The sequence below is a fragment of the Pocillopora verrucosa genome, chromosome 4 (assembly GCF_036669915.1).
Source record: "Pocillopora verrucosa isolate sample1 chromosome 4, ASM3666991v2, whole genome shotgun sequence".
NCBI lineage: Eukaryota > Metazoa > Cnidaria > Anthozoa > Scleractinia > Pocilloporidae > Pocillopora > Pocillopora verrucosa.
Window position 1 is genome coordinate 7,790,206 of NC_089315.1, and position 15,708 is coordinate 7,805,913.

Sequence of the window (15,708 nt, forward strand, 5' to 3'; positions counted from 1 at the left end):
GCAGTTGTGGGTCTTGAAATCCAATATGGCGGACAATACGTCATATCGTTCGTACTTTCCTGCCACCGCAGCAAGATTTGTCAAAAAGAGGGTCCTCATCAGAACGTTTTTAAACTAACCTTGAGTCAGAAAAGATAGGCAGTGCAAATTTATATTTTTATTGAGCCCAAGTTTAGACCTGATAAACATCATCTCTGTACGGGCTCTCGAAGCCATGAAAGTAGCCCACGAAACCTTGCAGAGAAGCTGGTGTACTTTGCCGGCTGCCGGCTCTTATCTACAACCCTGATCTTGATGTTGTTTTGAATACATAATTTTTCATGATATCAATGTGTTTTTCTTGTAGAGAAGCACAATGAAATATTACCAGCATTAAATATTTAACAATCACAGAGAATTATTTGGTAAAATTCCCGCACAGCCCCATACTACATTATGCATTCAGTTCTTGGATAGAGAAAACAATGACAAAAACTATACATTGCCCATGGGAAAACAGATTTGTTTTACAATAGTATGGGGCTGTGTGGAAATTTTACCAATTATTTTAATACATTGTTTGTTGTTAAAACCCTGAGGGCTTGTATACCTGTCGCATCGTTAGTTTAACAGCGATACAGATACTTTTCAGAAATGATCTTATACAATTCGAGAAAATGCACAATTAAGGAATTTACAACACTCCTTTGGTACTCGGTATATCAGTTCCTTCTCTTTTAAATGCAGTTCGCAGAGCTAGGGCTAGGGCTTTAAAAGCAGACTCCGCTCTATGATGATCATTTTCACCTTTTAAAACGTCCACGTGTAACGTAATGGCTGCTGAAGTAGCAAAGGAACTCAAAAAATGTGGTAGCATTTCGCAGGACAGGTTCCCTATCCGCTCCCTCTGCAAATTCAAGTTGACGTCGGCAAAGGGTCGTCCAGATATGTCCACAACAGCTCGAGAAAGCGACTCGTCTAAAGGAGCATAGGCATAGCCATACCTCGTTATACCTCTTAAATCACCAAGCGCTGCTTTCACTGCTTGGCCCAGAACAATACCACAGTCCTCGACTGAATGATGATCGTCCACGTGAAGATCACCTTTGCAGCTCAAAGTGAGATCCATTCGCCCGTGTTTCGACAAAGCGGTTAACATATGGTCCAGAAATCCAATGCCAGTACTTATCTCGCTTACCCCACTTCCATCTATGTTGACCGACAAAGAAATGTCTGTTTCTTTTGTTTTTCTTTCGACAGTCGCTCTTCTAGGTTTGAGCGAACCTTCATCCGCCATTTTGAAAATTGCATGATTCGAGGAGACTGGTTACTAGAGTCTAGTCTTTTCATTTTCTTACATTCAGTATGATATCGAGGCGATTTGGTGTTGGGTCTTTGGTAGTCATGACAACAGGAGGGACTAGCAACCGAAGCGCCAACTCAGCTGCTGTAGTCTACATAAGTGTTGTATATTGGCGTTATCTCGAGTCGCTTGAGAGGAATAATTCACCGTCAATATGATGGTTCAACATGTCCGAAGGTGTAGGGAGTTTACAGGGCCTACCCCTCATTCTGTGGCTATCGTAAGTAATGATATCTCTACCATTTTAAAGGCGTAACCGTGCATTTCATGTCAGGGCCATTTTGTCTGCTTAGTTCCTCGGGACCTATGACACACTAAGGTCATATTTTTACTCTGCGTTTTATAGAAAGATACAGCTAAAATGTGTAATTTTTGATAATTAAAAATCGCCTTATGAATGTCGATCTTGTGGGGAACAAATGGCTTAATTCTTGATGCTGTGTGTGTTGTAGAGAGCTAAACCGACAAGCAAAAGACCTGTGGAACATCTTATCCTTGAAACAAGAAGAAAAGATGAACTAAGGGAGCAAGCAATAGCTGAAACCAAATACCAGAAAAGTTGTGATCTAAAGGTAAGTTGTATTTCATCATCGGATTATGAACATGTATGGCGACCATTTGAAACTTGATGTCGAACAAATGCTGTGCTCTTTTTAAATTTCCAAACCTATAGCAATATTGTAACTCCTCTACATATTTACTATAGACTGAATTTGTTTGCTATTGCATGTAAATGTAATTTCCTCTTTATTCCTGTTATTGCTGTAGTCGGAATGGGAAAAAGCCACAGATAAAAGAATAAAGAGCAATACGATTGCTAGAAGGGTTGAAAAGTTAATGCAAAGAGGAACTTTTAGCTTGGAGGATAGAAGAGAAAGGTGAGAATTAACTAAAGTGTTAGCTTTCATGGACCCTTTTTATTTTTATTTGATTTCCAAGGTAGACAGTAGTAAATTGATAAATTGCCATTATGCTGTTGAAGCCTAAAATTTTTTCAGGCTTCCTTTCTGCAATTTCTATGATTGCAGTCCAACTCCGAGGATCAATTTTTTCGCTTGATAATGCTGATTGCAAAGCATTAGCGAAAAATTTCTTTCAGATAGTAATTTAAACATCCCCTAACAGTATAAATGCATCTCACATTTACATCTTATGCTAGAGGTGTTATTTTCAATCATCCTTTCTTTCCAAAGTTCTTTGTTTTATTGAAAGTGATTTACTCCAAGCTGTAAATGTGCCAGAACCTTTGGTCAAAAATTTATTAATTTTGTAGTGCTCTTTTAAATAAATTTTGTTTCCTTTAGATTGAAAGAAATGCTGTTGGCTGAAGAGCAACAGTACATTGAAGAAATGGAAGCAAAAGAAGAAACAACTCTTGAGAGGCAGGCAAAGATGAGAGAGAGAGCCAAGTTTTTAAAAGAGAAAAGAGAACAAGAAAGGCTGAAACTTGTGGATGAAAAGCTTGATCAGAGATGGAGGTACTTACTCAGTTCATGAATCATAGGATGGCATCATAAACTAAAGGGTTGTTTGCATGAACTCATAGTTAGTTACTCATCAAAGTTTCACAGGATTCTTTGGTCATTCAGACTCAAGATGCAATAAAAGTGACAATAGAGATTTTACTGTAAAACTTGATACTGAACAACAGTGCCTGCAGCTTCAAAACTAAAAAAAAAACCTTACCTCTATGGAAATCAAGGGAAGTGATAATTCATGTTATACTTAAGAGATTAGCCCAAAGATTGTTGCTTCTTGTTAAGTGATTTTATAAATTTGAATAAGCTCCATTTATGAAAATCCTTTTTATCTATCATCTTAATTTGTAATGTGTCTGGATTTTCAGAGATAATTGCGAGGAACTCCGCTCAACTTTAAGTCAGCGTCATCAAGATGAAGTTTTTGTGGAACGCCATGAACAATTGAAAATGAAAGAGGAGAAAAAGAAGAAGGAATTAGAAGTAGATAAATTTTATGCCGACTTGTGGGCAGAAGACATTCAGATTAAAAGTATGAGAGAAGAGCAAACTGCAAGGGAACAGATTGAAAGGAACAGAGAAACTTTAAAAGTAAGTTGTTTTTGGGTCTAGCATGAAGTGTTTATTTTCACCTAATGGATTGAGAGTTTATCTAATTTTCATCTTTATGGATGTTTGAATATTTCAGGTTCTACAAGTTCAGATTGCAGCCTGTGAGAAACAGAGAGAAGATGAAGAGAAACTGAAGGAGATGGAGGCACAATGGTTGAAGGAAGAAGCTAAGCTAAGAGCAGAGGAGGAAAAATGGCTACAGGAAGAAAAGCTTCGCAAGCAGAAGGCAGCTAAAAGATCAAGAGAGGTGTCCATCAGACTCAAGAAGGAAAAAGAGGTTGGTTCACATCTATGTATTTATTTAAATATTACATTGTGTCATACAAATACAATTAGTAATAAGTACAATTAGACAAGTCTGTGTTGCAGTCTTTAAATTAATTGCAAATTATATTAATTTTGTAGACTGAATGGTTAATTGTATAATGGCTTTAAAATTTGAACTGTCTATATACAGCCATTGGCGTCATTTGTCTGGTAAAAAAGTGCATCAGGTTATATATAAACTGTACTGTAATATGTAGTTTTAAAGGAAATGGTTTTCACTGCAAAGGTTCCCCATGCCTACTGTAAGCTGTTTATTGATTTTTTTTTACTCGTTTTCTTTAGGCCAAAGAGAAGCAAGAAGAACTTGCATTGGACATGAAAATATTAGAAAAACTTTTGGATGATACAAGAAATGAAGTGAAAGAAGAAACACAGAGAAAGGTGAACACACGTGATGATGCTCATTCATTGAACCAAGCGTCTTCCTCTCATACTGTAGCTTTTTATTGCACTATTGAAGGGGTTTAATCTGGATATTACCTCAATGTAGGCAGAGTACTCAGTGATTCTAATGAATTTATTTTAAACAGCGTGAAATGCGTGAAGAGAATTTACGTTTCATGCAGTACTGTGCAATGAACCGTAAAGAGGATGAAGAGAGAGAGAAGGAACTGGAGCGCATCGTAAATGAGGAGGTGGAAAAGAAATGGGCGCAAACCATAAAGCAATACAAAATGGAGAGAGATGCACGCCAGAAACTCTTGGCCAATGTCATGAAATCTAGGGAACAACAAATTGATGAAAGAAGTAAGTTGGAAAATCAAGAGCACAATCTTTTACATTTAGTGTTAGTAGCTACGAGAAGCGCCTGGTGTAGTATATTAGACTATCATTATCATGGTGAAGGCCAACTCGCTGGTAGTGTCGTAGTCCTTTGCGTTAGTGGTCTAGTATATGGCCAATATTGCCCTTGGTATGGGGTTTTATTGTAGAGCCGAATCTTTAAGTTCTAAGCTCGTGAGAACCTGTTCTTAAGGAGAAACACCACTGTATTATGTGGCATTTTTGTGAAGTGCAAGACTTCTTCTATCTTGAACGAGACTGTAATTTACTATTTCAGTGAAACAGAACAGAAAATAGACAATAAGAAGCTAGATAGAAACAAATAGGACACAGGAGGAACTTTAAAGCGAATTGCAGCCGACGAACTTAAAAAAATTAGCCTTAAAAGTGATCTGTTCTTCGAAACATATTTCAAGTGATCTGTGACTACGGAGGGAACAATCGTTTAAGAACCCTTTTAAATCCCAGTCATTGCACTTGTTTTTCTCAGTACGGATTGCTGAAAAGGAACAAGAAGCTGAAATAGCAGAAAGGGATGCACTCTTGGCAGCGATTGAAGAGCACAAGCGATTGGAAGCAGAGAATCAAGAGAGGATAAAGAACAGAAATATTGGTTATCAACGGGACCTTGATATGCAAATTGACTATCAACGCAGAGTCAAAGCTAAGGAAATAGAAGAGGAAGAAAGAGAATTCAGAATGGGACAGGTCAGTAATTAGTGAGATCGTGTGAAAGTGTGACAAATACTGAACATGAATATTGTCTTGACATTCAATGACGTTTCGAGAACTGTCTCAGAAAGTCATCATCAGATTCGCCGATTTAAGCATAATCTATGGTCTGAAATTTTTGAGGAAAGAGTTAAAAGAAAGCAAGGAAGTAAATGGTGTATCAATTGTTACTGTGATCTCATGGATTATGTGTACACTGGCCCGTGACACAGCGATTAGGGGCTGTCCATTTTCATGTAGGTGATTCGCACATTTAGGGAAAAAATAACAATTAAATAAAAAAATAGAGGTGTTAAAGTTTCACAAAAACTCGACTTCTGTGGGGAACCTGTAGGAGTGACATCAAACAAAGGAGAAAAGATCAGAGAAGGCTGACGATTGTTTATTTTACTTGATACAGGAAGCAGAAGCTGAATATCAGAGGAAGCTAAAAGAAGCCCTCGACAGACCAACCATTGATAAAGTGCACCCCATGAGAATCATGGGAACAGCACTGAGAAGCAAATCCAACTGAGAGAATCTTCGCCTTCATTATATTTGAAGATTGAGAAAATATTGTTGAAGCTTGTTCACGAAACCTAAATGCAGATATGTAGTGAATTGTGCGGCTAAAACTAGATACCACCTTTTTTTCTCTGTACTGAATTTATTGATACTGTAAATAGAGATAAATAATAGTTGAGTGGACTTCGTTACATGTACAGTTCGAACTAATCTACGAAATGACAATACCATCGTTCTAGGCCTTCGTTAAGATTTTTAGTCAAAGGTTGTGACTAAACTGTGTTACATATGAAAATTAAATGGTTCTTTTTTTTGTGTAAATAAAATATTTTTGGGTGATCCAGAGCTTGTTGCAAAAACTTTTTTGGAAGCCTAACCTCCGCATTTAAAACTTCTTGGCATTTGGAGATTTGAATGAAGCAATAGAAAAAGCATTATCACAATGGTAACTATTTATCTTAAAGGAATGCTCGAGCAAAGATCGGAAATTCACGTCCTTTACTTCGCAGAATAAACTGTCTAGCGGTGTTACTTAACTCAAAGAAAGGTATCATTGTTAAGTAGAATGTGACCGGATGAATGGCCATGCGCCCCTTTTTCAGCTGAACTTCACTTTTGACAGGTCGGAAATGTCACGAAAGGAAAATATTCTAAAAGCTGAAGAACATAGTGTACCCTCTTTTACATTCTGCAGTGTAGTGGCAGTTCTACGGGTCACTTCAGTATGTAGATCAGTCGTAAATTTGCATTTGCGACCAATTTTTTGCGACATCTTTTTTTCAATGCTCACTTGACTTGGTCGCATCTATAACAACTTCCCTTTTGACAGTAAAGACATGTAGTACCATTTATGACAGCTTATATTGCCCTTCCAAACTTTTTAAGTTAAATCCTTTAGGAAGTCCTTTTAAGGCAGGTGAAAAAAGAATTTTCCCCCTATGGGATGAACTATCGTTTTCATCCCGGCGGTACTTTTTACTAAAAGACAGAAACTGAATAAGTTATATTCCCACTTTTCCTTAGTAAATTTCGTCCAAAAGAATTCGCTCTGGCTTTGAAACTAGAGAAGGAGAACCGTGAAGTTCATGAAGGTTGCAGGATCCGAGATACTCTACGGTGGCCATATTCCCACAGAAACTTTCTTTTTTTTTTTTTTTTTTTTTTTTTTTTTCCAAGAGTTCTTTTTCGGTATTAGTGCTTTAAAGGATTGATAAAATGATAACAGCGCATTTGTGAGTATATACTGATTTCCGCAATTTCTTCTTTACGACCCGAGCGAAACAGACAGCGCATGAAAACAAAAATACTTGGGCGCGAATTTTGTTCGAGAGAAATTCCAAATTTGTAATATAGTCTCGAGTTTCACCGCGCAAATGAAACAGAATCAAATCTAACCGACCGATTCAGGAAAAAAGTTTTAGTTCGATCTAAATCAATAGTTTTTCACCCTGCACCATTTCGTTGAAGCAGGAGAGGATAAAGTGTCACTGGTGAACGTTATCGACGGTTTTTTTGTGGGGGGTCATCATTATCACCCTACGTTTAATGAAGAACTGGGTTATCAGCGCCAGCTTTTTGGCAAGTAAACGAGAAACGACAAATGGCATTCTTGTTCACACAAGCATTTAGCATCGCCTTCAGCGGCATGACTGATTTCAGGTCACCGCGCCATCTACAAAGAAAGGTGACAAATCCGAAGCCTGACTCTTTTCCTGTGTGATTTTTCATCCTCAAGGCTGACAAAAGTGCGAATCAGCAAAAGTGCGAATCAGCAAAAGCGCGGCAAGTGCTGGCTGCTTTAGTCCTCCTTTGCCGTTCATTTCCACCGTCTTCAGATTTTCGCGAATGATAGGTTTTAGATCTACAGTACAGTTTCACTTGCTGCGTTCGTTGATCAGTTCAATTCAACAAGGAAAACAAGAATAAGAAAATCAGTAAAGAGGAGAGTCCATTCTAAGGGAGACTAAGGTAATGACCAGGTGTTCTAGTGTAAAATTCACACACTAATACCCTTTCGGTTTAAATTGATTCACGACCCGTGAAGTATATCAACCCCTTTGCTGTAAATGTAGTTAATCAAGGGTGATCTTGGTAAATGTTAATCGATCTCATTGAGTGTAAGTAAAATTTTTAAAGGTATGTATTGAATGATGGTTCCAGATGGTGCTGTTGCCAGTTCTAACAGTCTGCATAAGCTTGAACTAAACAGAGGCGGTCAGGCGTTTTATACAACATGGTGAGAGCCCATCCAGTTGACTGAGCGTACACCTTAGCTCAATTTTTCCAAAATGTCTTTGGCGCAATCAAACTTCTGTGCAGTCATATCCAGTGTGTCCACATTCTATTTGTAATAAAGAAAAGGTGGGAAGCTGTTGAAATAAAGTCTTGCAACATGTCCTTTTCCCGAACGCGATCTTGATGACATGTTTTGCGTAAGATCGCGAGACTGAATATTCTGCCACGCCCTTCTTAGGCAACACAAGCACTACGTTGCATCATCTTTCGGCGTAATACCTCGTTACGATCTGAGATAATGTAGAAAATAAAATCTTTTTCCTGCAGAATTTGGGCAAGATAAGCGTCATCATTGTGCGCACAAAAGTGTTTCTTCCTTTCATCATTTCCGTGCTTGGTGGAGGACGTATTTGTTAACTAATTGTTTCGCACACATTGTTTAATCGAAAGAAGTAGTCAGCTCTTTGAGAAGTAGAGAGTAAAACTTGATAATACATTGTGTTTCTGCCAATTTTTTCTTAAGTGTGTACCACCCCGTATTTACCATTCTTCCAAATCTTTCCGACGGTTAAAATGTCAAGAACGCCAACGTTTTTATTTCCGTTGGATGTCTTTAAACTGATTTCATGATTGGCACTGAAAACGACTAATTTCCTTGATAAATTGATGAAAAGTGATTTGTTTTTTTTATCTCAGTTCTACCAGCAGTCGACTTCTTGTTTCTACGAGTTGTCATCGATGATAGTTGATCAACACCTGGTTTCAGGTTGTTTTGTTCAAAGAGAGTTTTGGTAGAGATACCTTACATGATCGGATGAAAACTGGAATTCTAAGTTTTTTTATCGAACACGAGTTTATTTGTATAAAGTTTTCTCTACAAAGCTATGGATACAGTTTTCATCGATTTTTCTCCTTCCCGAAAACCACTGTTTTTGCACCAGTCTGCTTTCGAATTCAAACTTAGAAAGCGGCGACACAGTTTGCTTTGATCTCTCAGTTCACCTAGATTCGGTGCCGACCGTTTTGGAACACCTAAATCTACGAAAAAAGGAAAAAGGAATTCGCTAATGGCTTTACAGTGTGTTAGTTGTAAACGATTTTAAGAAAATTACCCTTCGACTCGAGTGTTTCAATAACTAAAACTAATTATTGTGGAGAAATCACTTTCTCCAAACAAAGATTTGCTAAATTGTTCACTAAATGATTTAATTTTCAGTTTATAAGATTTATGTCACTTTCCTTGAAGAATTTTGGACTAGTTATAAAACACGTTCTCACGATATATCGGCTGCTATATTTTCTCCTAAACCTAATCTGTTTCGATGCTTCGAATTTGGGTTGTGTTTGGTGTAATTTCCTTACCTTAAATATCATTCTTTAATTGGGTTTCTTTTCGATTAATTTCAGCTGACATTTCTGTTTCTATTCATGCTGTTGCAATAGTCATTTTGGGAAAAAGTATTGATTGCAAACTAAAATCTCCGTGGTATCCGATTCAGATTTTTTCAGAGCTTTCTTTAGAAACATGACCAGCAAGGGCAACAACGACATGGTCGGTTACAATAACGTTACCTTCTCTGATATCAATGTACTTTCAAAAACTTAAATGATGAAAATCATTTGTCTAACAGTATTGGAGTGATTTGGAGCACCGAAAGATTCATTGTGATACAACGATGAAGATATGATACAATTTACAATTGCCCATGAAAGTAATATAGGTCTATGCTTTGTTTTTCTGAAGATAAAACGGCGCATTTCGCAAGCAGAAGTTTATTGAGTTCGCCAAATGCTTTTAATACTATTGTGAGCGTGGGATAAATGTCCATTTAAAATCATATTCTATAGCATTATCAGAATAGATCATTACTACCTTTACAACAACGGCTAATCGGCCAGAGTATCCTCGTTTCTAAGAAGGAAATTTCGCAAAAAAAGGAAAAATTGCGAGGCACCTTCCATCATGCAGGAAGATTCTTCCAAAAGATGTTCGAGAAAATCCGTGCGAATCACCTCTTACTATTAACTTTGTATTGGAAATTTTCTGTAGAAATTGCTGAATGCTATGAAATGTAGGAGGAGTCAATGTAGCTTCTGTATTGAAGGAAAATAGATTTTCAGGCAGATAGGCCTAATGTACAGGTTTAGTGTTTTTTTTTTGCCCTACGTTAAAACAATCATTGATAAAAAAAAAAGCCAATTATTATTGTTAAATCAAGATAATGGCTTTTTCAATATCATTTCAACAATTGCTTCCCTCCTTAAATTGAACAGATTTATTTTCGTCGTTAGAATACCATCCTCCTTTGAATGGTTAGAATGGATTTTAACATGATCGCCCTTTGAATTGGAATGAAAATGGCAATAGAAGTAGTGCGTTTGAAACCGCCTTCATTTAGCCGAGATAACAAATCTCATTTTCACGGGTGATTGAGGGTTTAAGTGATGGTTGGAATGAATTAAATAGCATTTCATTTCATTGTTAGTTCGATTTCCGGAAATATCGTACCACGCGCTAATTAAAATCGATCCTTGCCCGGCTAAATGTTTACTCAGACTGTGGCATTGTATCACGTTCAAGAGGATGCGGATTCGAGATTCAATAACAAATTACCCAATTCAAACAATCGATCTGCGTGTCTAGATTAGCTTCGGATATCCTATCATTGACGAAGACAAACACTTCATTAAAACACCCACAATTAGCCTTGGGACTATAAAGCGATGTGTTCAGTTTGAAGACCAACATCGTAGGACTTGCGGCAAGATCCGCAAATTTAAACGGGTAATTTTTCTTCATTTTCATACTGCTTGTCTTGGAACACAGTACATAATTTCTCCATTTTTTATACGTATATAAAGGTGAGTAAAGGTCTTCCCTGCTTGAATGCTTAACAGGTCTAATATAATTTCGTTTTGCGACTAGGTGCATTTTGCCTGCTGTGGCTGTTTGTCATGTTAAAGATTCTAAATAGAGAATTAGTTCTCTTTTTCTCTGTGTGAACCACGAGAGAACATAACTTTCAAATTTGAATATTGTTTAATTCTTACTGCGGCTATCCTGTGTCTGACTTTTTTTTTGTGAAAAACTGTATGAAATTTCGTAAACGCTGCCCTCTTTGCTAAAGAGTTTGAGCTTTTTGACTTCTACTGATGTGAAAAATCTTTTGATCAGCATGCCAAGTTGCTTATTTTTTTAATTTATTTCGCTCTGTAATGATAATTCCGATAAAAAGTGATACAAAGGAAACCTTACTTTTGTATTGTAACCCGTTGTTTTAGAGAAATTTGTTTTGTACGAAAGTACTGTTTGATTTGCTCAAAATCTCAGTGTGGATCCTTCTTAAAGATCTGCAGAAGATCATTTGTAAAGCAGAATTATCTTTAAAAATTGTGTGTAAACTAAGGCTAAAGATAAACGACTTTAAAACTCGACAACAAGATATATTTATTCGTTCTATTTTTATGCTCAATGTGGAGTCAACTGAATTGACAAAAACAATTTCACAAGCATTCCCTCAACATTAATTGAATATCCTTCGGAAAAATGCTTTTTAATCCCTACACAATGTTCTTTGATCGACATATTACAGACAGAATAAGGAAATTTCTCTTCTTTGTAAATGCGTAAAAAGTAAGAATTCAATTAAGTATCTTGTTAAACGCTTACAGTATCATGTTTAGCTTGTTTAATTAAACCTATTCAATCCGCCCTCACAATTTGTCTTTTGGAGATTTATCTGCATATTTTTGCATTTTTCCATTTTTTCTAATCCAAGTTGACGTGTGTGACAAACTCACGCGAATTCAAAGGTGGATAATTTGTTATTGAACCTCGCTTCGAAAATTTTCTGTTTTAACGGGCCTCGAGGGATATAATTTACTCTCAGATCTGATTCATTATTAAATTCGCAGTTTCGGTTTATTTTACACACCCTAAAGAGAGACAATGTTTTGCTCCCAGGAAATCATCTAATACGAGACAAAATGGCTTTTATTGAGGAATCTTTTCAGATGAGAACGGAGGAATAGAGTGCGTTTTTGTTCCAACGAGGTATCAAAAAAGACTGTGGGTGAGAGTACTAGACAATTCGCCCCGAAAATACGAAATGGAACAAAAGATTTTATTCTACAGTAAATAGATCTGTTCTTTCTTGTTTCAGCTGTTTATTCTCTGTTTAGAAAATGAAAAGGAACTGTTGAATACTGAAAAATATGAATGTATCATTAGTTTTCTTCTTCGCGAATACGACTTGAAGGACATTTTTTTGAAAAGCCTACGTGAATTTTTCTTTTTTTTATAATCCAGACTTATGTAGCTCTCCTATCAGTTCAGAGTCATTTTCCTTTTGATACGACTCAAAAGAATTCATCATCTAGGAAAAGGTTCAAATAATAGATAAAAATCGAATGACGTGAAAGAAAGGTATATTTTTCCATAGATAGAATGCACTAACTATTTTTGGACGTGTGAGTAAAGATCGCAACGAGATTCCAACATTCTAAAAGCGAAAAAGAAAAAAATAAAATGAAATGAAGAAGAAGTCGACTTTAACAATTAAGCGAAAAGGAAATTACGTGGCCAGTCGGATTCAGGGGAGACATGAGAAAATTTTTTTGGTAATTTGTTTGCTAAGGATATCTTTGATCATGTCATAGAAAGCGCTCTCTGTAAACATTTCATAAACAGTACGGAAATCACCTTCAGCTCCCACTAAAGCAACAGAGGAAGCGAAAGTGACACTAAGTGATATTAGGAATAATGATTTTCAGCAAAATAGTACGTCTAAAGGATCAAGAGCTGATCTCTTGTAGATGAGTTTGGAAATAATTAGTTGCGCGGTTAGCGTAATTCTTTTGCCACAAGCTAAGGAGAGAGAAGGTGAAAACTCTATGAGACTTAGTGCTAGGATAGACATGGTCGGTCCTGAGGAAGACCATAACGGGTGCTTCTGGTACCTAACAAAAACTAAAAATATCGGCCAATCAGAGGAGGACACAATGAATAAACATAGAATGCTTCAGAAGACTTAAAAGGGAAGAGTAAACAAAAACAATGACAGCGAATGCTTAGGGATGCCAAGGATTAACCCCTAACACTGACTAGTATCTAATTTCTCTTTACATTATCACATCTGAATCAAACAATAAGGTCAGGAGAATAAGGGAGACAATCGCCAGCCAAAGAAGCTTTGATCGTCGAACGAATTCTCCTTGACAGTATCAAAGGAAATGTCTTGAAAACAGTATAGAGAATAAGCTGACCGCTGACTGCTGTTGGGTTGTAAAAGGCCGGTTTAAATATTGATTGATGGACCGACTTCTAGCTTAATTTTCATGATGGTCTAAAAATTAGAGAGGAAACAGATAAAAACAACAGATGAATAAAAAAGTATGGGGGTATAAAGGGAGATACCATCTTGATCAATTATATTAAGAGCAAGCTCCTTTGCAGGCAAGCAGCAGAACCAACAACGGTGGGAAAAAAAGAAAAAAAATGACATATTTCCATCGCTTGCTTTTTTCTCAACAGGAATGTGGCAACAAGTTACATATTTAGCCCTTTTATTGGGTATTTTCGTGGAGTTCACAACCAGCGCTGCGGCCGAAAAGACCGCTGAACTTCAAGACGATTATTCATCAACATGTCCTCCGGGATATTGGTGTAAGAAAAAGCGCGAGTTTGATTCTAGTGAGTGTCCAAGAGGATTTATTTGCCGATCTAAACGAAGCACTTCCAGTTGTCCGCCAGGATACTGGTGCAGAAGAAGCGAACTGGTCCTCGATCAACCAACTGACCCAAAGAACTGCGCAGCCGAGTGAGTACGAGTAGTTTAGATTAAGGCATGGATCCCATTTTTCAAAACCCACAAGTTGAGTGAGAAGAGCGAATGGTCAGTTGACTTTGGAATTGACTCGAAATTCTGCACTCTTCCCTCTTCACGCTATTTGCAGAAATTCACATCCAATTTAATGCTAGCGCGGGCATTCAATTTTCTTTACGCAATTCAAACTGATCTTGAATCGTTATTTAGAAGCTTCTTTACTGGAAATTTGCTTTACGTCAAGAATATGTCCACTTCATGATAAATTTATTATGTCCCCCAGCTGTGTAGTTTATGATAAATAGATGGTAGTCGTGAAGTCACATGCGCAATGAAAACTTTGTTAACCGAAGGGGTGCTCTTCCGTCTTACACAAACTTTCTTTAGATGAATTTCGTGCTTAACTGTGAAAATGTCATAAGTGAAGGCTATGGCGTCTTAAAACATGCTTAAGTTTATTTTTTTGACACATGGAAAATTTTTTCAACTACACCAGGCCCGCTTGTACAAATTTTTAATGCAAGGAACACAAAGAATACACCAGTCGTGGTGTTCTACAAATGATCACTTGATCTTTTGCGCGGGAGAGTCCGAGGGAGGATGCTCCAGTATAGAAAATTTGACGATTTTACTCTATCCAATAAACTTATTTTGATGTATTTTTCGTGGAGCAGTTTGTTTTCACCTTAGCTGGTTGTCTGTTAAAGCCTTTTTTGTGGGCCTTCCCCACCTTTCGATCCGGTACACTCAGTCAGCGTTTTGTGACATTTTCTAGGTATTGGTGCAGGGATGAGATCAGTCAGTCTCGTTCCATTGACTCCTGTCCGCCGGGATACTGGTGCCGCAAGAAGCGGTCGATTGATCTTGTGTCCAAACGAAGCTGCCCACGCGATTTCGTGTGCGCCCAAACGGAGCAAGAAGATGACTCAGCCTGTCCCCCTGGATACTGGTGTAAAAAGAAGAGAAGCATTATCCATGCAGCCACCGAGAAGAGCGATTGTCCTCGTAGCTTCTGGTGTAAGAGGAAGGCAGTGAAATCGTCTTAACGGTTCTTATGATCACAAGAAATTGCAACCTTTCCGACGAAGGTTGAAACACGAATTTAATAACTGAATAACGTAGTTTTCAGAAATCTTCTCTTATGAAATTGTATTCACGGATATATCTGTAAATAAAATTGTTCTCCTGATCAAATCACAGAAAAAATTCGAATCAAATTAATAAAATTTTGTTTGATGGGAAGAGGAGAGTCTAGGTTTTAAAGTTGAGTTTAAAATTTTTTTTTCACAAAATAACAGCCGATTTCTTTTTGTTTTAGCTAGTCACAAGAGATTATATTCTCTTGCTGATCAAATGATAAAAATAAATTGAGAAGTAACCTAAATCTTGTTGGTAGTTTTAGCTATTGAGTGTTAAAAATTTCTCAAGCTTTGAGGAATAGCTTGCGCTCTGTGTAATTTGTATGATGTTTCCTCAGTAACGGATGGGTGTGATTAAGGATATCATTCACTCTTGCACCTTATGATTTAAATGGTTCATAATCAATCACAAAGTTTTATCATTGACTTGCTCATTATCCGAATGTTGTACTTGGGTCTTACCTATAACCAAGAGCAGAACTGGGATCCAGCGAATCTTTTACGATATTACTTTCGAATGGGAGGGACACCACACAACTGGAGGAACTCGTTCATTCCAGGATTTTTTAGGACACCACATTAAAACACTGCAGCAACTACCGACAGCCCTAGTAAACACTGTGTTACGCTATTTAGCCTAATATGAGTCGGCCAAAAGAGAAAGAAAGTGTACGTTGAAAAGAAGGTTTGTTTTTCGGGGACGTCTCCAGATATGAGTCAAGCCTTTCTTG

At 37.3% G+C, this 15,708-nt stretch overlaps 3 protein-coding genes across 3 annotated transcripts; 2 read left to right on the forward strand and 1 right to left on the reverse strand.

Moving 5' to 3' along the window:
* Positions 1-142: 142 nt before the first annotated feature.
* On the reverse strand, positions 143-1,307 carry LOC131787589 (uncharacterized). The gene has a single exon (XM_059104673.2). It carries the CDS (start codon positions 1,274-1,276, stop codon positions 674-676), a length of 603 nt encoding a protein of 200 aa, XP_058960656.1. The 5' UTR covers positions 1,277-1,307; the 3' UTR covers positions 143-673.
* A 78-nt stretch (positions 1,308-1,385) lies between these two features.
* On the forward strand, positions 1,386-6,132 carry LOC131787583 (cilia- and flagella-associated protein 53-like). The gene is made up of 10 exons (XM_059104667.2): positions 1,386-1,562; positions 1,795-1,914; positions 2,111-2,220; positions 2,647-2,820; positions 3,189-3,411; positions 3,509-3,709; positions 4,042-4,140; positions 4,290-4,506; positions 5,033-5,250; positions 5,675-6,132. The coding sequence occupies exons 1-10, from the start codon at positions 1,497-1,499 to the stop codon at positions 5,786-5,788; spliced, it is 1,542 nt and encodes a 513-aa protein (XP_058960650.2). The 5' UTR covers positions 1,386-1,496; the 3' UTR covers positions 5,789-6,132.
* A 4,589-nt stretch (positions 6,133-10,721) lies between these two features.
* On the forward strand, positions 10,722-15,222 carry LOC131787580 (uncharacterized). Its single transcript, XM_059104663.2, has 3 exons — positions 10,722-10,875; positions 13,547-13,832; positions 14,614-15,222. Exons 2-3 carry the CDS (start codon positions 13,549-13,551, stop codon positions 14,882-14,884), a joined length of 555 nt encoding a protein of 184 aa, XP_058960646.1. The 5' UTR covers positions 10,722-10,875; positions 13,547-13,548; the 3' UTR covers positions 14,885-15,222.
* Positions 15,223-15,708: the final 486 nt, after the last annotated feature.

Coding starts and splice junctions, on each gene's coding strand:
- LOC131787589 (XM_059104673.2), bottom strand. CDS start 1,276: ATGGCGGATGAAGGTTCGCTCAAACCTAGAAGAGCGACTGTCGAAAGA.
- LOC131787583 (XM_059104667.2), top strand. CDS start 1,497: ATGATGGTTCAACATGTCCGAAGGTGTAGGGAGTTTACAGGGCCTACC. Junction 4,141..4,289: donor AAGAAGAAACACAGAGAAAG/GTGAACACACGT, acceptor TATTTTAAACAG/CGTGAAATGCGTGAAGAGAA. Junction 5,251..5,674: donor GAGAATTCAGAATGGGACAG/GTCAGTAATTAG, acceptor TACTTGATACAG/GAAGCAGAAGCTGAATATCA.
- LOC131787580 (XM_059104663.2), top strand. CDS start 13,549: ATGTGGCAACAAGTTACATATTTAGCCCTTTTATTGGGTATTTTCGTG. Junction 13,833..14,613: donor CCAAAGAACTGCGCAGCCGA/GTGAGTACGAGT, acceptor GACATTTTCTAG/GTATTGGTGCAGGGATGAGA.